Source organism: Quercus robur, chromosome 4 (genome assembly GCF_932294415.1).
Source record: "Quercus robur chromosome 4, dhQueRobu3.1, whole genome shotgun sequence".
In the NCBI taxonomy this organism is placed as follows: Eukaryota; Viridiplantae; Streptophyta; class Magnoliopsida; order Fagales; family Fagaceae; genus Quercus; species Quercus robur.
This window is the reverse complement of record NC_065537.1, coordinates 82,566,186-82,591,751: the sequence shown is the minus strand read 5'-3', so window position 1 is coordinate 82,591,751 and position 25,566 is coordinate 82,566,186. Positions and strand designations below refer to the sequence as shown.

The following is a 25,566-nucleotide window of genomic DNA, read 5'->3' as shown; positions in this document are numbered from 1 at the left end:
TTTTTTTTTTTTTGGGATAGGTAATATGGAAATATTATTAAAAGGGAATAAAACAAAAGATACATAGAGTTCATGACAGTGGCTTCTCATTATATGGTTAATATGGATGGAGTGAACAGATCTATATTGGAATTTAAGTTATATTGAAGCAAGCATCTTATTAGAGGTTGCTTCAACAACGAAATTTCTTGTTTACATGTAATCCTAACAAAATTATTATAGCAGGTAGAGTTAAATAATCAGTAGATAATTTGAGCTTGTAATTAAAGGAAGGGGTAGGCTTCAAAAGTGGTACACACCACAAGCTTGTCTAGTTAGGCCACTAGTTGTGCACTTAATTAGTTCTTCCTGTTTTGGTTTTCTTTAACTTATTATATATTGATTTTATCTATTTTTTTTAAAGGCACATCCCCATTTATCCAAAATAAAAATCATAAATCTCTGCACATTTGTAGTTTCTCTTCTTGCCATTGATGTCACATGTTTTTTATAATACTGCATTTTATACTTTGAGGAGACATTTCTTAATTTTTATGCAAATATCAAATCATTTCATTTAGAGCATCAGAGGTGGTTCAGTTGTAATATTTCAAATCTTTTATGCTGTGAACTAGTTTTTTATATCTTCGTGTGAAATCATTATGTGTTGTGGTAATGCTTGATTTGTGATGACTCTCACACCAAATAATGTACGTCTGCCACTATGTATGATCTCATAGTAGCACTCTTTGCAGTATGGAGCCTCGGATCGATGAGGAGCCAGAGATCGTGCGCCCAAGTCCAGAAATTACTTCATTGCTGACGCAACAAACAAATCATCGATCAGAAATTATTTGGAATGGCGAGGTTAAATATCTAGTTTTTATATCTTCATGTGAAATCATTATGTGTTGTGGTAATGCCTAATTTGTGATGACCTTCACACCAAATAATGTATGTCTGCCTCTATGTATGATCTCACAGTAGCACTCTTTGCAGTATGGAGCCTCAGATCGATGAGGAGCTAGAGATTGTGCGCCCTGGTCCAAAAATTACTTCATTGCTGACGCAACAACAAATCATTGATCATAAATTATTTGGAATGGCGAGGTTAAATATCTAGTTCTAACAATCACTTTAATTTTTACAAAGCGATTTTCACTTTTAGCAAGTTCTTTCAAAGTTGTATATCTAGTTCTAACAACCGCTATAATTTTTATTGATTTTGCAGGACTCGGGCCCACTTCAGTGCTGTGGTCGCTCTAAGGAGATGGAACACATATCGATGCAAGATAATCGAGTGATAGACATTATCAAGTTGGTGGGGCTAGAAGGATTGTTTAGGGCCCCTTCCAGAGAGATAGATCATGGCCTAATAACAGCCCTAGTTAAGCGATGGCGGCCGGAGACTCATATGTTCCATCTTCCACATGGTGAGATGTCAATCACTACCTGATTTAGAGGGAGTTTGTATTATACACGGATCATCAGGCATTGAAGCACATCAATAGTCAAGTTAGCATTAACAGAATGCATGCTCGGTGGGTAGCTTATATACAACGCTTCCATTTCACATTGGAGCACAAGACTGGTGTCACTAATAAGGTGGCTGACGCACTCAGCAGGCGAGCATCTTTGTTGACCACTCTACGTACTGAAGTTGTCGGGTTTGATTACCTTAAGGAGCTGTACGAGAATGATGAGGATTTTGGTGATATTTGGGGTAAGTGTCAACAAACTCATACTGCTTTTAATAGTATGTAAATCCAGGATGGTTTCCTCTTTCGGGGTAACCAATTATGCATCCCTAAAAGTTCATTGAGGGAGCAGATTATTAGGGAGCTGCATGGTGGAGGTTTAGGTGGACATATGGGCAGAGATAAGACTATAGCACTGGTGGAAGAGAGGTATTATTGGCCGCAACTCAAGAGGGATGTTGGCAATCATGTGAGGAAGTGTCCAATTTGCCAAATTGCTAAGGGTCAATCTCAGAATACTGGTTTATACATGCTTTTGCCAGTTCCACAAGGACCATGGGAGGATCTGTCTATGGACTTTATACTAGGTCTTCCTCGAACCCAACAAGGTATGGATTCTGTTTTTATTGTGGTTGACAGGTACTTAAATATGTCCCATTTCATAGCATGCAAGAAGACTTCAGATGCTACTCGAGTGGCCAATTTGTTCTTTAAGGAAGTTGTGCGTTTGCATGAAGTGCCAAAGTCCATCACCTCTGATTGGGATACCAAGTTCATTAGTCACTTCTGGCGGACTTTGTGGAAGCGTTTTGACACTTCCTTGAATTACAGCAGCACTAGTCATCCTCAGATTGATGGCCAGACAGAAGTGGTTAATTGCATTTTGGGGAATCTAATCCGGTGTATCTCAGGCGAGAAGCCCAAGCAGTGGGATATTGCATTGTCCCAAGCATAGTTTACGTACAACAGCTCAGTCAATAGAAGCACTGGTAAGTCTCCATTTGCCATTGTCTACTGGTGCCCCCAAAACACGCTTTGGACTTGGTACCTTTACCTGAGCTTCCAGGAGTGAGTCAAGCAGCAGAAAATATGGCTGAACGTATTCAGGCCATGCAAGAGGAGGTGAGGCAGAAACTTGAAGCTACAAATGCCAAGTACAAGGAAGCTGCTGATAAGAAGAGGCGTGAGAAGATATTCAATGTTGGGGATTTAGTGTTGGTCTATCTTAGAAAGGAGAGATTTCCTGTTGGTACCTACAACAAATTGAAGGACAAGAAGTATGGGCCGTTTCAGATTACTAAGAAGATCAACAACAATGCTTATGTGGTTGCTCTTCCTCCAAACATGAGCATTTCTTCTACCTTCAATGTTGCTGACTTGTATGATTATCATCCTCCTGATGAACCAAATGGTGGGAACTCAGGGTCCAGTTCTTTTCAAGTGGGGGGGGGGGGGGGGGGACTGATGTAGAACAAATAGCACATGCATTCCTAGAGCAGTAGGGGTGTAGGAAGTCACAACGCAAGATCAAAGGGGGGTGCCAGTAGGGGCCATCGGGGTAAAAGTATCGGAATTGCATGAAATTTGGCAGGTTGAAGGGAAATGGCATTCTGATCCAGATTCATAATTATGATTGTCACCAAAATTTAGGTGAATTCCTTTATTAAGGCCCCGAAAACAATGTTTTTGCTATTTATAGTAATATTTGTTTTGCCTTAATAATTTTTAATTTAAAAATTAGAATAAGGTCTCGTCTGTTTTGGGACGACCCTTAAGGTCAGTAGTTTATGATTTTGCATTTAACTCAATTTTTTCATTTTTGGTAAAATTCGGTATTTTTGTGACCTAATCGCGTAATTAGGGCAAATTAGGGTTTTTAGACGTTTTTCTCAGTATTTATATGTTTTGTAGCCGTCAGTGGCAAATTAGACTATTATCAATAAGCACAGACGTTTTGTCAAATTATCTTCTGGTGGATTCCAGTTTTATTCTCCTTGTGGATTCAAGGAAACCCCTCGTGGATTCGAGGTTTACTACCAGGAGCTAACAGTTTAGTTTCTGTTCCATCAAGAGAGCATCGTGTGTGCTTTAGGCTTCCACAACATCAGTTGCACTAAAACTCATCAGCCTTTCTAAAGAGACCAGACCCATACTAAAGAAACTTCTAAGAAAAACTTTGGAGACGTTGCTTTAACTAATAAAGGCCTGATCTACAACATTAACATAGTGAGCTATATCTTTGAATGTTTATGTAGTATAAAACCCACATGTTTTGCCCAGATGAATACAAATTTTTCTTTCCACAAATCCCAAATCTATGATTATATATGATTGGGAATTAATCTCAATGATTTAAGTATCTTTTATTTGTATATTACGTATTCATTTGATTTAAATAGCGTAAACCTTTTAGAATAAGATAGGTGTAAGATAGTGTAGAAGTTAGAAATCGCCAATTGAACCTAACAATTCTATTAGATAACACACAATAACATCTCAGTGTCGGTAATAAATCATGTGGTACCCTCTTTGTTTAGTACAACTCCCCGCCCAATTCTGTTTGGTGCAATGAATGCTTAGCTTTGCAAAAATCCTCGAAACTCTTCAAGTTAAGCATTACAAATGCAATTTATTGCAATTGAAGCTAAAGTGATTGTAATAATTTTTTCAGAATAGAACGAACTTGTTTTCCATTTTTGTTTTTCTTTATTGGGTCGTGACTATGAGCCCATTTGTATATTAATTTTTTTAATTGTTATATCTTTTTATATTTTAGCCTTCAAGGAATTAATACCTTGTCACAGTCACACCCCAACAAATCAATATATCATCATTAAATAGTGATAGGTTGAACTGTTCCAGAACTTGGCTGAGTGTAAGAATGGATGATACAATATGGGCTTTTGGGCAGCTTCTAGTTAAATCAGTGGAGCCCCATGGTCATTAAAGAAACTGCTTGAAGGCCCATTAAAAGGTTAACCTTTTCTCTTTTCCAATTGGGACATGGCTAAATCCAAAGATGGGGAAAAAATAGTTTGGAATTTTTACAACAAGAGAATTGAAGTTCTTCAAAAAGACTACTTAACATTCTTATATTTGAGAATAAAGACCCAAATATCTCTCATTTGCAACATAAATTGGATAACTCATTCAACATTGTCGTATCTATTTGTGTAAAATAAAGTACTTTGATCTCATTATGAGCTCTAAAACGTAGTATTGAAATTCAATTCACTAAGCACATTGGCACTTCTCTATAGCTGTGCCTTTAAGCCGCTTAGTATTTTAAATCTTGAACTGGTATTAATTTCGAAGGAAACATTAGGCATTCCTATGCTTTATTAAAAATTAAAAGAAGCCTATGAAGCTAATTGACAAGACAATTGCCAATCATCATAGATGAGCACAATATAGATAACATAGCATATGGAACTTAATTAGTACTAGAAATAAGCTAAATACATGATAGCATCAAGGGATATTTTTAGAAGAAGTCATATCAAACGAGGTGAGTAAATTGGATCATGTAGAGCAATTGCCTGTTATACTATTGTTAGAAGCCGCAAATGTGTTCCACATTTTGTGTTTGAAACTTGTGAAAGAGTTTGCAAATATTTTAAAAATAATCATTGGTTGGAATTCAAAATCTTATACCAAGAAACATAATTAATTGAACAAAGCTGACAACCACAAAGCACCTTCTTGGTGGGGGAAAACCTATTAGTCTAGTACTGATATGGGAAAGCCTCAAGATTGACTTTGATCCTTCAAGGAACAAGACTTGAGCATTTTTGTGGTAGTAGCTAGATTTTCCATCTTTCTCTATTTTAGGCACCATGGCATCAGCATAGGACAATATAAAGTTCTTGATGTACAAAAGGGAATTGGGAAGCTTCTGCTGGTGAGGACAGCAATGACATCAAGAGTGCTGAGTCTTTTGAGCCATCTGGAGTGGAAGCGAAAAACCAAAAAATAGCACTCTGCTCTCAGGAGATAACTTCTCATCTTCACGTCCGCCACCAATTTCAAAATGTCAAATAAAGTATTTGCAAGCCCATCACAGTGAGTTTGTTGCATCTGGTGATGAAAACTGGATTTAAAACTAGGCATATGAAACATACAATTTTCCTTCCCTATATTGCAAAATGGAATGCATCAGTTTTTGCTTGTTATAAATACACCTTGGATGATGGATTTTTAAATAAAAACATTATTTTAATCAACAAGAGAGGATTAGATCCAATGGAGCATAATATTCCAAAAATGGCTAGTAAATTTTTCTAGGAACAAAGGATATACAATTCTTCTCTATTTCTATTATAATGAAAATCAGCTCAATGGTTTAAAGTATATGAGCTAATGCCATTTAGTTCCATAATCCATTTAGAATGGATTTTGATCTTGGGCTTGACAATGTGTTGTACAGAGAATTAAAAGGAGAGGTGATGGTCAAAAATATGTTTAATGAGTACCAACAAAAAAGAGAACTGATGTTGATCCATGTCTTTTTGGCATATATCTGGCTGTAAAATGAAATTCTGTATTTGATAAACAACTTGGTTGTGTAACAGCAATATACTCCTTGCATGTGGTGGGTCTGCAAAACCAGTCTATGCATCCACAAATAAGAAGAATCCATGAATTAAAGAAATGTGGAGCAATTGTTAAGTCAAAGCATACTCTACCGAATTGTGTAGAATATATTCTTGACTATAACATTCATTGGATGTAGCAAGCCTACAGTTTTGTGAATAGCAGAAGGTATTGGAGATAGGGTTAACTGGCCATAGCTCTCAATATCGACCATGTCATTGTCTCTGGTATTGTATGAGTGGTCTTGCAGCAACTTTATGCATCCCCTCTTTCTAGACGACTAATGAGACTAGCATACGGACTCCAAAGATCCTGGTCGATGAGGTCTTGAATCTTATGTTTAAGGTAATAGCAACCATAAGTCCAATGTCCCCTTCCTTGCATATGGTATTCACATCAAGCATTTGGATCATAGCATGTCGGTAATGAACTTCTCAGAGCCTTAGGTGGCACTGGAGTAATGAGTCCTGCTGAGATCAAATCTGAATGTTTTAAGATAATAAGAGACTGACATTACTAACTTAGCTAGCAGAGCCAATTTCTTCCATAGAAGTTTCTGTTAATGTTTTATATGCTGTGAATCAATAAATAATATATTTGTTTTCCAATATAGAGGCTGAAATTTTAAGCTACTTTGGCTAAAGTTCCCTTATTGGGGATGGGTTTTATGATTCTCATTGTTGAAAAAAAAAAAAAGAAAAAAAAAAAAAGAAAAAGAAAAAAAGAAGTGAGTTGGAGTAACTAACAATAAGATCATTGTCAAAAGCTACAAATTTGTTGAGGAAACTTGGATCAGAGTTTGGCCATAGTTTTGTAGGACATCAAAAATAAATGCTGAGGTAAGTGGCCTTAGGAGAAAATAATGAGAATACAAACAAGTAGATCTGTGTAATATTCAATACAAAATGGAAAAATATATATATTTTGGTCATGGACCTCCCAGATAGATTTGTATCTCTATTACATTTAGAGTATTAGGTAATTTATCTCTATTACATTTAGTGGCAAAAATCAAACTATATTAAACAAACATGGCAACAAGCCCTACATAAGCAACATTCTGAGAAGTTTCTCAATTTTCACATTATTGTGATCAATGATAATTAGCAACGAATTATGGTAATTATGAAGATCATGGTCAAAAGCCCCAAAGTTGTTGAGAGAACTTTTATCAGGATCTACCAAGATATTATAAATGCACAACCCCTGTGGTTCATAACAACTCCCATCCTTTCCAACATAGCGCCCCCCCCCCCCCCCCCCCCCAAAAGAAAAAGAAAATTTTTTCAAAAACTAGATCAGAGCAATCTTGCTATAAAGTTTTAACATGTAGTCAAGAGTTTTTTGTGAAACCCCTGCCTGTCCTTAACTATTTAATTAAATCTGGAAAAAAAAAAAAAGGTATGAAACTTGGAAGTGCAGTGATGTAGGGATAGATGGAGTACATGGTTAGTTTGGAGTGCTGCCACTGTTAGTACTTCTTTAACAATACTTTTTCTCCTGAATTTCCTAACCTTACTTCTCTCACCAAGCAAACAACAAGTCCTACAAAATATAAATGGAAATCAACACCTATGTGCAATAGGAACAACAATATAATTGCAGAAAAGTCCCTTGATATTCACATAGAAAATAATCGAGTTGTAGACATTTCAAGATCATGATTCATACTCGATTAGCTTGAAGGACATGTTCTTTGAATCAAATTTCAGTGCTAAAAATGAGGACCACCTGTGGTCATTCTTGCCATTGCCCTTGGGAGTCTTGTCTGGAAAAAAAGTAAACACAAGCCCTTAAGGCCAACCCGTAGCTTTAGCAAGTACAAAAGCTTAGGAAAATTCTCTGTAAAAAATTAGAAATATCGAAAGAAGGATGAGGTGGTGCAGCTGCTTGCTGAAATATTGATGGGAAGATGAGGTTAAATACTTACAGGAAGTATTGGGTGTGGTCCGTGCAGAGGGAGGTTGGGTAGGCTGGCTGCAGGCACCCTGGAATTTAATGCAAGGTAATAATTTTCAAAATCACAAACTGAAATCTGATACGACTATTGACAGCATATTGTTGTTTGAAAACATGTAGAATAGTGCAACACCCCTTGAAAATAACTTAAGAAAGAAAAGTAAAGAAAATAATAAAAATCAAAGCAGATTCAGAACTGTCTTTCATTCCAAAGCATAACTTGTATCCATGAACTTAAGATTCGCCTGGAGTTCACTCCCAGAAATATAACCATCCCTACCTCCTCATGCTAATCCCATGAACATTATAAAAATCAAACAGCAATTGCTGGTAGTCAGCTGATAAATCCATAACGTTCACAAAAAAACCAAGGATTATCAATAGTCAAGCAAATGCTTAATTTAGTAGTAACCAAAAAACAAAGTCAGAACATGCTATTAATAATTTGAAATTCCGAGAGTGCCTAGTCAAATAAATGTCTAAATAATGAACAAGCTTATTCTGCAATGGACCACATTAATGCCTCTTCCTGGGACTGGTCAATAAAATGTTATTTCTGCAAAAGAAAAAGAGAATAAATAACAATCATGGTTCTATCGTTCACTAAAAAATTATTTCAAATAAATAATAAACTAATAAATGCATCAAATCATTTATTCAGTATCTAGCTGTCCCATGTTACATCATTCCATAACTTTTCCAATGAATAGGGAAGATGAAAGCTGAATTATTTATTTATTTTGGGTTATATTGTGATACATGAATTTTTGTTTGGAATTAAGGTTTAGTTGACTTCAGTATTAATAACAAAAGCAAAAAATTCAACTCCAGGGAACATTCTAGTGAATTTATAAGAAATGCAGGGCAAGAAATGAGTTGAGAAAAAATATTGGCTTGACCAAAAATAAAAGGCATAAATGCATAATTAAATAACTAAAACCAAGGAAATAGAAATTTTTTTTCTAATACACAATAATCTTCTTGTTATTTCATAAATGAACAGATTATTGGGAGAGAGAAATTCTCTCTCAAAAAACATGTTTTTACTGCTTCTTGAAGCACATTTCAGTTATGGTACCAAATCAATAATACAATTTGCCAGTTTCTGTACAACAAGTACTTACCAAACTGTAATATTATGTTGCTGCATGTGAATGAAGAAAACAAGTGATGAGGACTTTGTCTACACTTTCGGTTTCATATGATCATCATCGATTAATATGATGGGGAAGTGAGCAATCTTGCTCCATTCTTTTCCCCTCTTCTCATCACAGCATTGTTCCTTCAACAAAGGAGACTACTCATCAATCCTCAGTGTGGCAGCCCATCTCTCTAGATAACATATACTTGAGCTCAAGGCAGAAAGTGATTGTCACACCATTCCTCAGCCAGTCCTTTATTAAGTGAAAAAATTTTCAGATATATTTATCAAAAAAAATAAACGTACAAATAAATATAAATGTAATCAAACTAAAATGGGTAGAGTGCAACACTACAACACATTACCTGACTATAAAACAGGGAAGTGGGCCACAATTGATATCTATAAATTGATTAAATTCATAAAAGCTACGTTTTCAGTTAAATCGAGAAGCTGAAATTGGAGCTATGAGGCATCATTCTGCATTTCACAACATTACACCACTGTATATACAGTCCAAATATGAAGTAAACAGAACATGCTAACAGGACAGATGTCATTGCAGCTCATTGGATGTAATTTAGCAATCTGGAAGTTTTGATTGCAAGAGGCTTACTTGGTTTTGTATACTATTGTCTGAGGCCTCAACATTCACACATTTTGTGTCTGAAAACCTGCAGAAGAATTGATAAAGATTTAAAAATCATTTATGATTGCAGGTCCAAAGTTTATTACCAACAAACACAAATCAATTAAACAAACCTAACAACCACAGAGCATCTCTAGCTTTAAAAAGCATATTAATAATTGCTGGTAATGACATGAGTGTGCCAATTGGACTTGATTTGTCATGTAAAAGCACCAGCCCAGACTTTGATCAGTTCTCTTTCTCCGCCTCTGGCACCATTGTCACAACAAGAGTGGTCATGTGCTAAGCCTTTTGAGCTCTCGTAAGTTTGAAAAGAGAACAAAGAACCAAAGGCAACAACCTGTCCTTTAATTTGGGGAGGACTTCACATCTTCCCATTCACCAAAACTTCCCAAAACTCAAAAAGAGAGTCTGAGGTCCAGACATGTGGAGTGAGTTTGAACTGCTATTAGCAGGTATTGAAGCAGCACTAGCTTTGAACTGCCCCAGTGTCTTACCTGAGATTAAATAGCATGCCATATTTACCAAGTCAAATCATAATGTAACTTAAAATACTCTAAGCTTACAATATGAATTAGCTTATTGACAAATAAATATGATGGAGAAACTGTACTACCTTAGGTTAAGTAAATCCTGCTCTGTACTTCAAAAGTTCAAACTAAAAATGCAATGAATGTATAACGAGGCAAAAGCAGCTCTGGCACGAATGAGAGTAATGGACTTTACAGTGACTTGAAAACATTTCACATATTTCATAGTTCATACACAACACAAAAGGATCAGCAGCTAGCAGTGGCATGAAATTGATGGTAGGCGTGTCACTTGTTATCGACAGCAGAAAATGACACTGCAATATAAAAAGGCAACTGTATGAGAATCTCTTAGTTCATAAGAATTTTACTGTAGCAAGATCCAAAACATTTTTACCAGCATCTCTTTCATAAGTGTACCAAAAATATTTACATTACTACAAAGGTTTACTTTGATATTTATTAAACAAATTTTTAAAAAAATCTAAGCCTCATTCTAAATGTTTTGAAGTTTATCTATAATTCAAAAAAAAAAAAAAGAAAAAAAAAGAAGACGACTGTGGAATCATGATGATTAGGCCCTGTAATATCTTTATAAACATAAATGACATATTAAAAATAAATTAGGGGTAGTTACACTCCCCTCCTTTAAGGTTTGGGACAATGACACTCAACTCCAAACCTTAAGGGAAAAAATACTCACCTCCCTTGAGGTTTGAAAAAATTAACACCCCCTTGTTTATATTCGTAATAAAATATTCTATATTTTTATAAGAATCATTTTACAAAATTTTAATTATGGTTAGTAAAAAAAAAAACTGACAAAATTTAGAATAAAAATGCAAAATTTATCAAGTACCAAAACACTTGTAATGGCAAATCTCTCCATAGCCCATTGAAAAAAGAAAAATAATAATAAGCAAAATTCACAATTAAAATTTTAAAATACACTTTAATTACAAATTTAAAACAATGATTTTTAGTTATGAAATAAGATAATTTTGGAAACTTGCATTTAAGCAAATTGAGAAAGAAAATTGAAATTTGCCCAAATGCAGTCCAATTATTTATCCATTATATTATCACAGTTTTCAAGCTTCTCATAAAAAAATTAATATGAACCCAAATGATTTTGTGCAAAAGATTTGAAAATATTGATGGAGCTATTTTTATATAGGATATATCAAGCTGCTTGATGAATAGACAAATACTCTTTGGAATAATGTGCAATATGAATAAATTTAAGAAATATATCGTATGAGGTTTAATTTTGATAGAGGCTAGCTAGTCATTCCCATTTAAAAAAATGATTTTTTTGGAATACGAAAATAACAAAGAAAAGTGCAACACTTGCTGCAATGGTTCATGGGAATAAACAAAATTCAGGATTAAACAGAGGAAAGTACAAATTAGTGCAGAAACAAATACCTGGGCAGTAGTACTTCTGGAGTCATAGCTTATGTGATGACTTCATCGTCAATCCTTATGATGGGGATATGAGAAAGTTTGCGCCTTTCTTTTCCATTCTTTCTCCGATACCGCTTTTTTAGCATAGGGCATTCATAAATATCTAGAATAGAAAGGGAGGCGGGAAAGCCCTGTTCTGGTAAGCACTGGAGGTTATGGCAGGACCAAATCTCCAACTGTTTAAGCGAGGCAAGGTGTTCAAACCCACTACCATTTAGTGATGTCAGATGTGGAAATGAAATGGTGAGGCGGATAAGAGAAGGAGGCAACAAAGCCTCCTCTGGAAAGGAACCCACTTCTCTGCCGTGATACCGAATTATAATTTCTCTGAGTGAGTGAAGACTCTGTAAACCCCACTCCATGCGTCTGAGAAAGAGTTTGTCGCAGCTACTGATTTCAAGTATTTGTAAGTTAGAGGGCAAACCCCCTTCAGGAAATGATTCTAGTTCTGGACAGTAACACAACTCCAAATATAGAAGAGATGGGAGGAGGGTGTGCATACCTTCAGCAAGTGACTTCAACTTTTTACAGAAAGAAATAGAAATCTCTGTCAAATTTGGGGCGCACAATCTCCCACTAGGAAAGGATACAAAATTAGGGCACTCATGCATGGTCAATTTAGTGAGAGAAGTTAGATCCAAGAGAGATTTATCTGATGCCGAAAGAGATTCAAAATTATTAGAATCCCAAATTTCAATAGATTTGAGTTTTGGGAAAAACTCTAATGGTAAAGACCAAAGTGCACCAGGACCTCTATTTGCCTTCAAGCTCTCAATTGATGGATAGTAATGGCTCCCAAGCAACTGAAGTACTCCATTGATTTGGAGTGTTTTTAAAGTAGTGGGTAGACCACCTTCAGGGAGAGTCGCATGGCATCCTCCAACTGTGAGACTTTGCAGCTTAGGTGATAATTCCTTCAACACCACCTTATCACAATTCGTCAAGGCCAATTCATGGAGAGTCGAAGGACTAGGAAGTGAAGCAACAAGTTGGGGACAATTTCTAATTTCAATTACACTTAAAGAGGGAAGTAGACTGGGCAGATCCCCTGTTAGCTTGGGACATTCGATAATGCGAAGCTCTCGGAGGGTTGGGAAAACTCCGCCTTCATCTTCACCTTCAAATATAAACCATTCCTTCCACTCTAGCATCCATATAAATGTTAATTTTTCTAGGGATTTGAATGGCTTATTAGTTGCATAAGAGACATCCCCGTAGAACTCACTATCCACACATGATACTCTGTCCAAACCTTCAATTGAGAGTTCCTTAAGGGAAGGTAGCTGCCCAAGTGGAGGCAAGGAGGAACAATATTTACAATCGTCAAGCTTTAGGGACACCATATTAGAGAATGAACATGCTCCTAACCAACTTGGATATTCTGCACCATAATAAGATATGATAGAGAGAGATTTCAAGTTCGTATGAGGACACAACTGCTCAAGCACATCTCTTTCATGTTTTGAATCATAGTTCTCATGACATCTTCTCCATTTCAACTCCAACTCTGACAAGCCCTTCTTATCCTTCAAATTAACCTCCTTTGCATCTCTTGTTTGATAAACGTTCTCTAAGTTTGATATGCACAATGATCCAAAAAGATGTGGAAGCTCTCCTAAATCTTTAATGCTACTCCCACTACGTTTTTCTTTTCCCACATAAAAAGCACTTAAATTTTGGAGACTTCTTAATTTACCCACGTCTATTGGCATCCCTTTCAAATGGGTCCCTCTTATGTCTAGGTGACGTAAGTTTACTAGTCTTCCCATGTTGGTTGGCAACTCTAAGAGGCAATGACAATTCTTCAATAACAAGGTTTGCAAATTATACAAACCACACACAGAATCAGGCAAGCCTTTGATATCAGTGGCATTAAGATTCAAATAACGAAGATGTTTCAAATTCCCAACAGAATCAGGTAAGACAGATATTAATCTATAGAGAGACAATGATAACGTCCGTAAACAATTAAATGTGCACAACAAATCATTTATCTCCATCATTGATATATTATTACACCGAAAATTTGACATAAATGGCAATTCTAGTCCCAAGAAGGTTCTCAAATTCTTGGCTTCATAAAACGTTTCAAATTTCTTAGGAACATCAAATTTCGTTCGAAAATATGACAAATGACGAATCTTTTTTGTAATTCCACTCGAATTATCAATATCCAGCCTAAAAAAAAATTCTCCCGATATAAATTTTGCCAAGTCATTAAAAAGGTCATGCATTATGAAACATAGTTCATCCTTATTTGATCGTTGAAAAAACGACCTTGATAGTAGCTCATCAAAGTATTGTTCACCTATTTCTTCCATACTTTTATTTCCCTTGGGTTTTAACAATAAATCTTCTGCCATCCACAACAAGACTAGCTCCTCCTTTGAAAATTCATAATCCTTTGGAAAGATTGAGCAATAAGTAAAGCATTGTTTCAAATGTGATGAGAGGTAGTGGTAGCTCAATCTTAGAGCTGGAAGGATATAACTTTCACCTTCGGGTAGATCCCATATATCACTCTCCAAAATCTGTTTCCATTCTCTCAGGTCTTGTTTAAACTGCAACATACCCCCAAGTGCTTTTGCAGCTAAAGGCAAGCCTTTACACTTACGAACAATATCTCTACCAATTAGTTCTATATCAAAATTTTCACTTGATTTTCCATTTTTAAATGCATGCTTTGCAAATAACAACCAACAATCTTCTTCTGACAATTGCATTAGACGATGACTTGAAATTGGGTGAACAATTGAAGCAACTTTTTCACTTCTTGTTGTAATAATGATTTTGATCTCTTGTGCCCCACATCTAAACATTGTAACTAAATCATCCCAAGCAATATATTCCTCATTCCAAACATCATCTAAAACAAGAAGAAACTTCTTTCCCTTTAAGCTCTCTCTTATTCTAATTTGTAACAAATTCAAGCTATGAATGTCACAGTTAGACAAAGTGACCTCTTCAAGAATAGTTTTTGCTATTCTAGAACCATCAAATGTGTCTGAAACACAAACCCATGCTTTGAGATCAAAATTCTCCTTAACTCGGTTGTCATTATATACAAGCCGAGCAAGGGTTGTTTTACCAACCCCACCCATGCCCACTATAGGAACAACACATATCTCATCACCATTTGCATTATCTAATTGCAACTTCTTAAATATCTCCTCCTTATCAATATTTCTACCATACACACCATATTCTTCAGGGCAAGAAGTTGTTAATTGTCGTGGTGGTAGTGGCACTCCACCGGCAATCTCTTTCAGATTATGGACCTTCTTTTGTTCTATGAGTATTTGTAATATACCTAGAACGTTGTCTAGCTTAGACTGTATCTTATTGTCAAATAAAGTAGAAACGGAGCGCCATACCTTTTTAGTGCGAGTTTGAAATTTAGCTTCTGTGGCAATCTCATCCAGAAGGTCATCTGCAACATAAACAGCATCTTTAAGCTCGTCCAGCCATTTTTTCACAGCTGAGTTTGTAAATTGCTTCTCCTCTGCATCAATGAGCACTGAGTTAGCAGATAACAGCGCAAACTCCAAGTTTTGTAGCAATTTCTGATTCTGATTGAGTTTCCTTCCTTTGAAGTAGTCTATGACCTCATGAGAAGCCAACCTATCAAGTGCCACCTGAATAATTGAAGTGGCAAGTGCTTGTCCCAGGAAGACAGCCATGGTCTCTTGTTGCTAGAAGAAGGAAATAAAAAGGCAAAGGGAAGCGATTGCAATTTAGGTCGAAAACCAGGGGAGAATGGTTTGCAAAGTGGTAGATATATAATGAATAATGCTACGTGCACCAACTATTTTACAACATCATTAAAAATGGTTGATTCTCATATGAGCCATCTATTAATATAATATTTTTACTTATATTAACCATCCATCACATTAGTCAAAAAAAAATAATAAAATAATTTGTGTAACATGGTAGCTCACACTTTTTTAAAGTTTTATATTTGTCTTATTTAAAAAAAAAAAATTATTTTTATTTGTTTTTAAAAACAAATAGATAGACACAAGGGTGAGAAATAATTGCACGTTGTAGTGGATTCCATCACAATAATTGAGAAAGAATTAGATAAATATATATATATATATATATATGGCTCTTTGTGCAACTGTGCTGCCTATGAGTGTCAGTTTATTGTATAAAATTAGAGTTACACATTTTTAAAAACTGTACTTAACAAATAAACTAAAGAAGCAATGGAAATAAACTCATCCAGCTCTCAGCTTTGATCTTTGAATGGTTGGTCCTTGAGTTAGCATTGGAGCGAGTTGTCTTTTTCTGTAATTTCCATTGCTTCAACCATCCATTCCAAAAAGAAAGTATATATAATTGCTAGTGGATGCCCATTATTCCAACCACTTCATGACTCAAAAGTCAAAACTAATCCATTCCTCATTGGATGCTCGGTAATTAATTATTTCTCTAGGTGAACCTTTTCTGGCTTCGCCTTTCACTGGCTAAGGATGATTAACAATTTAACAGATAACAGCATATAACCTTCAAGTTTTGTAGTAATTCATCGTCGAGTTTCCTTCTCTTGAAATAGAAAATTATACAACATGGACGTTACAAATTTATTAAACAATTTTATGAGTACTAATTCAATCCTTCCAAGACTCCAACTAACTAGTGGACAACCCAAACGCGCAGGAAATAAAATTTAACAAGATATGATTTTTTTTTTTCGGTCTAAACTAAATATGAAACTTAGTTATTACAGTAATTATCTATATTATGCATTTATTTATTACTGTAAGTACTCAATTTGTAACAATCCCAAACTGATATTGGGTTCGTATGTTAAAGGCCCAAACAATAAAATTTGTAGAAAGTGGGCTGAAAGGCTAGACTTTGGTCACCGGACAGTGGTTAGTCATGGGGTACATGGTGGACGCACAAAGGTAAACCATGTTTGCCCAAGAAGTCTTTCTCCTCGGCACGGCCTGGGAGGCTCTGGTTCTTGGCCTTTTTCCCAGCCCCCTTTCTGGATTGCTTACTTCTCTTTTTATACTAACCTTTACCCTCCCTCCAACGTCCACATGTAGGTTCAGCTTTCTAGGGCTGATACTTGTCCTATTAGCCCATACCCAAAGTGGTTGGGGGTGGTTGTAAAAACTGAAAAACATTGCTCTGTCAGGCGCAAAGTATTTAATTCCAGTAATGACAGTCTTTCCCTTATCCTTTGTCGCCATACTGTTCAAGGGTCCTTTCTCCATCAATGCGAAGGTGTTCAGGTTTTCCTCAAACTGTTCCTATGCCGTACTTGCCCTTTCTTTCAGGAGCGCTTTGGGATGCCGAGGACAGAATCGTCCTCGACTATATCTCTAGGCCATTTGGACTTTCATTATACGTTAAAGGCCCAAACAATAAAATTTATAGAGAGTGGGCTGAAAGGCTAGGTCTTGGTCATCGGACAGTGGTTAGTCATGGGGTACATGGTGGACGCACAGAGATGAACCATGTTTGTCCAAGAAGTCTTTCTCCTCGGCACGGCCTGGGAGGCTCTGGTTCTTGGCCTTTTTCCCAGCCCCCTTTCTGGATTGCTTACTTCTCTTTTTATACTAGCCTTTACCCTCCCTCCAATGTCCACGTGTAGGTTCAACTTTCTAAGGCTAATACCCTACAAGATATGGAGGTCATTTTTGGACTTCCTATAGTCGGTGAGGTCTTGGTTGGGCCGATTGCTGTGGGGGACTGGAGGTAATTGTGCGTGGAGTTGCTTGGTTTTGGAGTTCCAATAAATGACATAAAAACTTTGGCGGGGCAAAGAATTCTCATCAGCCGCCTTGTTGAGCGCATTGCAGAACCACTACCTCATGATGCAATAGAGATTTAGATACATCAGTATGCCCGGTGCTATATGTTAGCGCTACTAGGGGATAAGATTTTCATGGACAAGTCGGGAGATAGGGTGCATCTGATGCACTTGGAGTTCCTGCGGAACCTTCATGATCCGCTACAATATAGTTGGGGTAGTGGTTGTTTGGCATGGTTGTACAGAGAGTTGTGCTGGGCAAGCTAGAAAGAGAAATCGCAGATTGGTGGAGCGTTGCAATTGGTCCAGTATTGGGCATGGGCGAGGTTGCCATTCTTGTGCCCGAAGATAGAGCCCCCACCTAGAAGTGATTATGGCCCATGGTCAAAAGCTCCACTTGCATTTAAGTAAGCATTTTCCTGATATTCAGTGTGTTATGCAATGTACTCTTCTTAGTAACTAAGTGGTATTATCTTATCTTATCTTATTCGCTCGTAATTGTAGGTAGGTGCGGGTGCCAAGCCCGAAGATTAGGCCATCCGGCATGGCACTAATCCACTATCGCGAGTAATTAGTAAGAATGCAGTCAGACCAGGTAATAATATACAAAAATTCTATTTAGTTATGCTAAATAAAGATTATTATCACACATTCAGTAGTTGAGAGCCTAGGGTGTCCGCTTAAGTTTTAGGCCATGATCAAGCTTCGTAGTTACTGGAATGTACCTGCTGTCTCATTAGTGTGCCTGTCATCCTTTGGCAGTGCTAGAAGGGACCCTCCCCCTTCATGTCAATTTTAGATAATAAAGTTCTTATGTAATTGCCTTTGCAAAAGAACATCTATGTATAGGATTCTGTGCCAATGGCTCAACCACTGAAACTAGACCACATTTACATTATTAGGACCCACAAAAGTTGAATGTGAAACAGGGTTTCAGGATAAACATGTTAGGGGGATAATAGAAGTAAATACTAAACAGTTTCATCATATTTATTTAATTGACTTCACTAATGTTTCATTTCTTTGTTTTTTTCATGCCTAAAGATTGGATCCATATGTATAATTTTCCTTAAGAATATGTTAAAATCATTGCTTTAACATATCTTCTGTTTTAATTTTTTTTTCCCTTTATCTATGTATTCTCCCTTGTTTCACATTTTAAGATGTTATGATAATTGTTTTTTGTTTCTATTGTAAATTATGTGGCAGCCATATGAGGTAGACTTAGGCCACCTTCCTGCCTTCTGCGTTGCAAGGAGGGATATGTGGATGACAAGGGTGCCACTTGTGTGTTTTTGCATAGTAGAGACACACCACTCAGACTGTGTCCTTCGACAATTTGGGTTGGCACAGGAGCAGCTCGACCATGTTGTGTACGATGATAGACTACATGGAATAGACTTGCGTGGGAAGGTGGACAAAAATTGGAGGGTGGAGCATGCACCGTATATCCTTACATGGGATACTCGACAACAACGACTTTGCCATGCACTTCCTTAAATTGGTGAGATGCCCCGCGATAATGCCTATTATCGCTGGTACTGTCCGGTCACTCGAAAGTATGTCGACCGCAATAGCGCTAAATTAGATATAATGGTAATGTGTTTTAATTAGATTTTATTGCGTGCTTTGTTTTTTTCTTCAGTACATGTATGAACGTAGAATCAATTGATTTCTTTTTTCAGCAAATCTGGTTTGATCTGACTAACATCCAATTAAAAAGATTTTTTGTTACATATAGTATTCTAATAAAACTTTTAGTTCTTAGTTGAGTATTTGAGTATATTAATAAGTACTATATTATCCATGCTGTAATTGATACATAAATGTCTCAAATCTAATTGTATTGGTTCTTTCTCTGTTTCAAATTGAAAGCCATTTAGCTCTGTTAGAGATGCTTCCAGTAGGCAGCTTAGGACACGACCACGTCCAGCGTGTCCTAAATGTTGTGGTTGGGCTTGGTGGTGGTCCTACAGCAAATGGGCAGGAAAACAATGGGCATGAGACTGAATCAGCAGCTATTGCAAGCCCAAGCACAAGCGTAGCACCCCTAAGTACACCAAGCCGTGGTTGGCATGCTACTGCAAGCCCAAGCACAAGCGTATCTAGGGGCCGTGGTTGGCGTGCAACAACCCCTTGGATTGTAACTAGTCCTGAGATACCTGCACCTATCTCGCACTCATCTCCTCAACTCGAGGTCCCTCCACCCATCCAGATGCATCTCCTCAATTCGAGGTCCCTTCACCCATGGTAGATGCATCTCCTCAGCCCGAGGTCCTTTCACCCATCCCATCTTCGCAGCCCAGTTTTGATCTTGGTATTAATTTTCATTTGACCCCTCCTATGCACCTCGAGACACCTTCATACCCACCCACTAGCTCTATTGCACTCACTTTTCCCATAGACCCACCCCGTACTGAACCCATGACAATGATCCCCACTCCTGGCCTATATCCAGAGCATCATTACCCATCTACCTCATCCTCATCCGGTCCTCTACGACCTCCGGTTGGGATTGACACTCTACAGCCAAATACTGATGTACCATACAAGCATCTCCCTCATCAGCCCTCACCCCGACAAGGTAGACTGCAATGTGCTAGAAGAGCACCCACTCGTGGGACTAGTGGACACAAAGGCAGCTCTATGATATGATAACATTTATCACCTAGAGTATCAGATACTTCTGTGATTTACGTACGCTACCTGTTCTCCATTCATAACAGGCTCAATATTCTCTTTAGTTTGTGGGTATCAACTATTACATTAGGCATTTACTTTCTCAAATATCATGGTGCACACTTTTGCATTGGCCAAATGTATAAACTGTGCTTGTTTGGTACAATGCCAATGCTTTTTTCTCTAATGTAAGGTTTTTTTCCCTTTATTCGATGAAACTTGTAGTGTTGGAATCCCACATTAAGAAGCTACAGTTGGGTGTTATGATGAAGTCCATCCACTGGCTAAGGTCAGTAAACTTGGAAATATAAACACTTTTTTTGAACTGCTACCTGAACAAGAGGAAAAAACTTTAAAAACATTGCTATAGGTTTGTTGACTTTGTTCCTTTAACAACAATCCCTACATATATTTGCTATATATCAGGCCATATATAATGAAAATTTTTAATGTCAAATAAGTAAACCACTTATAATCCTTTGTTACATTACTGTAATTCCACTAATCCAAGTCTGTCTTGAGCACCAGACAATGGCACAAGACCTAGAATGAAGGTGTATTAGATATATACAACTCAACTGAGTAATTGGGATTGTTAAAATCTAGAAGTTGACATTAACAAATCTTCTATGGAGGCCTAGATATCAGACATTAATAACAATACTTCAGGGTTTCAGCTTCAAGGCACACTACTTTTTTTATTGCCATGTTAATTGTAGGATCATGTTTATATAAGCTTCTAAATTGTGGTATGCTTTCTCAATCAGTCTATAGGAGCTATAAATACTATAGTCAGGAGGCCTATTGATGGGAAGCTGATCAGTTATAACACAAATTGTGAGGCTTCTATCACTGCAATAGAGGATGCATTAAGAGGTACTGTGAAAATTGAAGTGTTACTTTCTTGATTATTTAGACAATGGCTGTATGTATCTTTCTAATTCTTTGTATATCATTTGAAGCTGAGTACTACTCGGGCCTAGAATATAAATGTATATTGTTTTGGGGAGAATGGAGTACTTGATTGCTTTGTTTGTTACAGGTTTCATGGCCTCTACTTGTTTGTTTTGCAATACCATTAATAATTTGATGTTTTTAAACAGAATTACCAACAACCTGAAATGGATGATTACTTGATGGACGACCATGTATAATGATAGTATATGTAAAAGAATAGACTGTTATATCAAGTGGTGTCTAAATAGAATTACTTATGTTTATTTTGTCTGGAGAGAGAGACGAGTTGCCAATGGAGAAGCATTACGTATTTCTCCTATAGCTGGGAAAACATTTGTATTGGTTGGAGTAGGAGGTGCCAGAAGAGCACTTGCTTTTGGTGCTAAAAGTAGAGGTGCTCAGGTTGTCATATTCAACCAGAATTATGGTAATAAGGCAATATTGTTCTCTCCTTTTTAGTATTACAATTAAAGATCAGCTTTCTTGTCTCTAATCTTGACATTTCTCTTTTGAAAAGAGAGAGCAGAGGTGCTTGCAGATGCAGTTTCAAGGGAAGCTCTACCATATGAATGCTTAAAAAGACTCTGCCTTTAGGAGGGAATGATCCTTGCAAATGCTTCTACTGTTCGAGTTTGGTAATTACTAGGAAGTGAGTTAACAAGTGTATCTGTACATGGGACTTTAATATATAGTACCATATTAAATTTTTTTTGGTTAGATAATTAAAGTTTGAAAGACCATGGTGTGTCACTTTTCCTTCTCATTAATTATTCCAAATCGTGGAGAACAATATTTTGGGTATTCCAGACTTTGGTGACTCCAAAATCATAATTTCTCAATGTTTTCTTTTGGGTTGCAGACAACCTCATTTTCTCAAGGCTGGCACTGAGATTTCTATTGTCATTGGCAGATTCCTGGAAACACAGGTTGTATTGCCAGAACATGCGCTGCATCAGCTGTTGGACTACACCTAGTTGGGGTTGATACTGCCAGTTTGATTTGTAGGGAAATTCACCGAAATTCCCAACTTGTGAGAAACAAAAAATAGAGAAAACATACGCCAAAGAAAAAAACAATCACACGCACAAGACAATATTTACGTGGTTCGGCAATTTGCCTACGTCCACGGAGCTGCAGGGATTTCACTATTTTCAGGGAAGAATACAATACAACATGCAGCTATAATATTTTCTCTATATATGAGACACGGCAGCTGACTCCACACTAAAAACCCTAATTACAAAAGGCGGTTCCACAATGGGCTAAACGGGCCAAAAAAATCTTCCCGGGGGCGTTGGCCCCAGACTCCCAAAGGCTTATTCATGAGCGCTCTAGCTTAGGCCTATCGGCCCAAGCCTCCACTCCATAGACTAAACCTTAGTAAATCTCCCATTAAAAACTACGCAATATTATTCGGGTCAGGTCGGGTCATCAAATCAGATCAAACAAAACTAAATTCCACAAAGCCCAACATGATTTCCATTATTATTTTTGTTTGTATAAGCACGAAGATTAAATTGTTTTATACTGCCCCTTCATAATAAAAGTTGCTACTGACTCTTGTTAAACATGCTTCTTTTCTTCTTCAGCCATTAGGATTTCAGGTGGACGATGCGAAGCTAAAGCGTGCAGGGTTGGATTATTGGCCGTATCCAAAAGTATCTGTTCTATTTGTTGTTTCTTCTATGAATTTTATTTACCTGAGCTAATCTTTCTGTCGCATATAAAAATTTACTTGTAGCACTTTAAATAACTGATATTGGTATGCGAACCAAAAGCATAACCATTTTTTTCTGCCTTGACTCTTGAGGTTATAAAATAGTACCGAGCTAATTTTTTCACAACCTGGAAGGTTACTTTTTTCTAGGAAGGATATGCTTGCCTTGCACTCTTGCCTCTCATGCCAACTTGAGATTCAATAGATTGAACTTGTTTGATTGACAGGATTCACTCATGGCTTGTTGCAGAACAGTTTTTTTTTTTTTTTACAACAGCTTTACATAATATTTTATATCATCAAGTCCTAATACTTACTGCTTTCAACAACTAACTCTCAACATTAGATATGTGGTTGTTAAAGTTCATGACTCATGGATGGAGTTTCAAGATTATTTCAGGCAACAGGTTCTTTTTCTTTTTCTTTTTTTTTTTTTTTTAAATTTCTAAAACGAGATTCAGCAACCTTTCTCTAGCTTTCTGCTTTATGATACAGGATGGGGAAAAGCGGTTGCTTGCGTTCACCAAAAGAGGAACAGCAATTCATTCGGTAAGTTGCCAACTTTCCTTTTTCTATTTTGCTCTATACCTATATGTGTTTGTAATGTGCATTGTGTCACTCCATTATTCTAATAAGATTTATTTATGATGTGAAAGCTTGAATACCTCAGTTAGAGTCCCTAAATGGCATGTTGATTTTCTCATAGAAACCTGAGTTGAACTCTGAATTATTTGTATGTGTTGATCACCGTTTCACTGACATTGGGGTTATGGATCTTAAGGTTTAATGAAACCGAATAGAAATATAAATGCCAATGGTTGTTGGACCAAATAGCATTCCTTCTTCATAAAAAAGTGGTGGAAGTTTAGTTCATGGGGTTCAGCCCACTATAGCATGATTTGCCTACCAAACATAAAAGGTACAGTCATAAATGAAAAAGGCATGCAATGTAAATGAATAGGGGGTTGTGTAAATTACAATTATAAGTTTGAAAAAGCCATAACTATATGCATGTTATATGTTGATATTTAATCAATGCAATAGTGAGAGTGAGAGATACAAAATGCCAAGACACTTCGAGCTCATTCAAGGAAGAAACTAGAAATCTTAAGTAACTTAGGCAAGTTGAGGAGCCTGAGGTTATAGATTTAGAGCTTGCATTTTTTCTATCAACCTTGTTGCCAAGACAGCTATCTATAAAAGGGTTTCCCACTCGCTTAGGGGCATCAACAGCCAATAGTATAGAAACAATTGCCTGTAGAAGCCATTGGTGGCCCAAGTTTAGGAGTTAATGCATGGAGATTGACATGTCTTTCATAGCTGGCTTCTGAACTTTCGAGCAATGGGTTGAGATGTGGTATCATCATGAGGACACTTCCTTTGTATTATCATGTAGTTTTCAGAAATGTAGTGAAACTAGTACAGACCTTGACTTTCTCTCTACTATCATGTCATTCTCTATATGATTTTCTTAATCAATCACGTGAAAATGATTTACCATGAATTTATAGTCCGTACTTTTGTTCCGCATAATTTCGATGATGCATGAGTCACTCTATATTTAGTACTCTTGTAGAATTTGCGATACAATTCATGTTACTTCAATATCTTTCAAAATGGCACACCGTTAAAGTATATAAATATGTTCGGGGACATTTTAATGATCTAATCATCATGTGGGTTTTTTGTTTAGACTTCTTTTTTCTTATTGGAAATTTGCATGATACAGTTTAGTAACTCGGGTTACATCATTCAGCTTCATATTAAATGGAATGTCTTTAGATTTGAACATCATCAATTCTATTTTTGCAGGACTTTTCATACAGAAGAGGTGATTATCTCATATTTGGCTCAGAAACTAGTGGCCTACCTCCTGAAGCTCTGCTGGACTGCAAAGGTGAAACCTTTGGCTGGGGTACTATTCAGATTCCAATGGTTGAAACCTACGTTGGATGTCTAAATCTCTCTGTAAGTGTTGGCATCGCCTTGTATGAAGTTTCCAGACAGCTAACTATGAACAACTTCAAATCCCATCCGAAAATTGTATGGATACAGAACAATCTCAATCATTTATTACTGAGGATATATTTGCTTAATTCAATGGTAGCAGGCTTCATAGTTTATCGGAAACTTGAACTTCATCCAATGGAGATCACACTTTTTGAAGAAGTATAGACTATATAGACTGTGGTTTTCATTGATTCATAGACAGGACAAGATTATATGACCATTTGATCCTTCTGAGTTTTATTGAGATTGTATGACATTTAAAATCCTGAAAGATATCTTGCAGAATAAGAGTCTTTTGTTGTTGACAGTGAACTCATTAAAAATATGATTTGGAAATAGGGAATGGAATTGAGTGTTTGCTAGCCTACAGAAAGAGGGTGAAGGAATTTGAATTCCATTAATCAAATTCCTGTTAATGGGTTGTTATGTGGTTTGACCTTTCATCTATTTCCAGCAGTCATAAACAACCAGTTTTACTGAGTTGGGGACCCAAGTTGTTTGGCCCAAAAAGAGTAATTGGGCTAGTTTAGATTCATGCATGACCTCATTCATCTCTTAATAGAACCAAAACAGAAAACACACAAAAAACATATCAAGAGCTCTGTTTCCTAATGTCAAATCCCTTCACTCCTAACCC

At 36.7% G+C, this 25,566-nt stretch overlaps 2 protein-coding genes across 25 annotated transcripts in view; one reads left to right on the top strand and one right to left on the bottom strand.

Annotated features, from left to right (window-relative positions):
- The window catches only part of LOC126723984 (uncharacterized), a 36,595-nt gene extending 11,328 nt beyond the window's left edge, over window positions 1-25,267 (top strand). Inside the window, exons 3-7 of one of the 5 annotated variants that reach the window (XM_050428030.1) lie at window positions 22,113-22,181; window positions 22,792-22,850; window positions 23,266-23,326; window positions 23,415-23,468; window positions 24,732-25,267. In XM_050428030.1, the coding sequence (XP_050283987.1) occupies window positions 22,113-22,181; window positions 22,792-22,850; window positions 23,266-23,326; window positions 23,415-23,468; window positions 24,732-25,094 (606 nt within the window). In that variant the 3' untranslated portion in view covers window positions 25,095-25,267. The remainder of the gene's footprint in view (window positions 1-22,112; window positions 22,182-22,791; window positions 22,851-23,265; window positions 23,327-23,414; window positions 23,469-24,731) is intronic. The other 4 variants (XM_050428029.1, XM_050428028.1, XM_050428027.1 and 1 more) reach the window with 4 other exon arrangements.
- On the bottom strand, window positions 5,752-15,582 carry LOC126723981 (putative disease resistance RPP13-like protein 1). 20 transcript variants are annotated; one of them, XR_007654547.1, is made up of 10 exons: window positions 11,758-15,581; window positions 10,416-10,646; window positions 9,913-10,296; window positions 9,767-9,824; window positions 9,516-9,552; window positions 9,134-9,403; window positions 7,981-8,565; window positions 7,722-7,892; window positions 7,496-7,595; window positions 5,752-6,532 (listed from the first exon to the last, which is right to left on the bottom strand). XR_007654547.1 is itself a non-coding variant. In XM_050428023.1 (2 exons), exons 1-2 carry the CDS (start codon window positions 15,474-15,476, stop codon window positions 12,113-12,115), a joined length of 3,252 nt encoding a protein of 1,083 aa, XP_050283980.1. In that variant the 5' UTR covers window positions 15,477-15,582; the 3' UTR covers window positions 11,972-12,112. The 20 variants fall into 20 exon arrangements, 2 of the variants coding, with proteins under 2 accessions (XP_050283980.1, XP_050283981.1); XR_007654553.1 differs by having other exon boundaries at window positions 9,767-9,816; XR_007654550.1 differs by lacking the exon at window positions 9,516-9,552 and having other exon boundaries at window positions 9,913-10,047; window positions 10,140-10,296.
- Window positions 25,268-25,566: the final 299 nt, after the last annotated feature.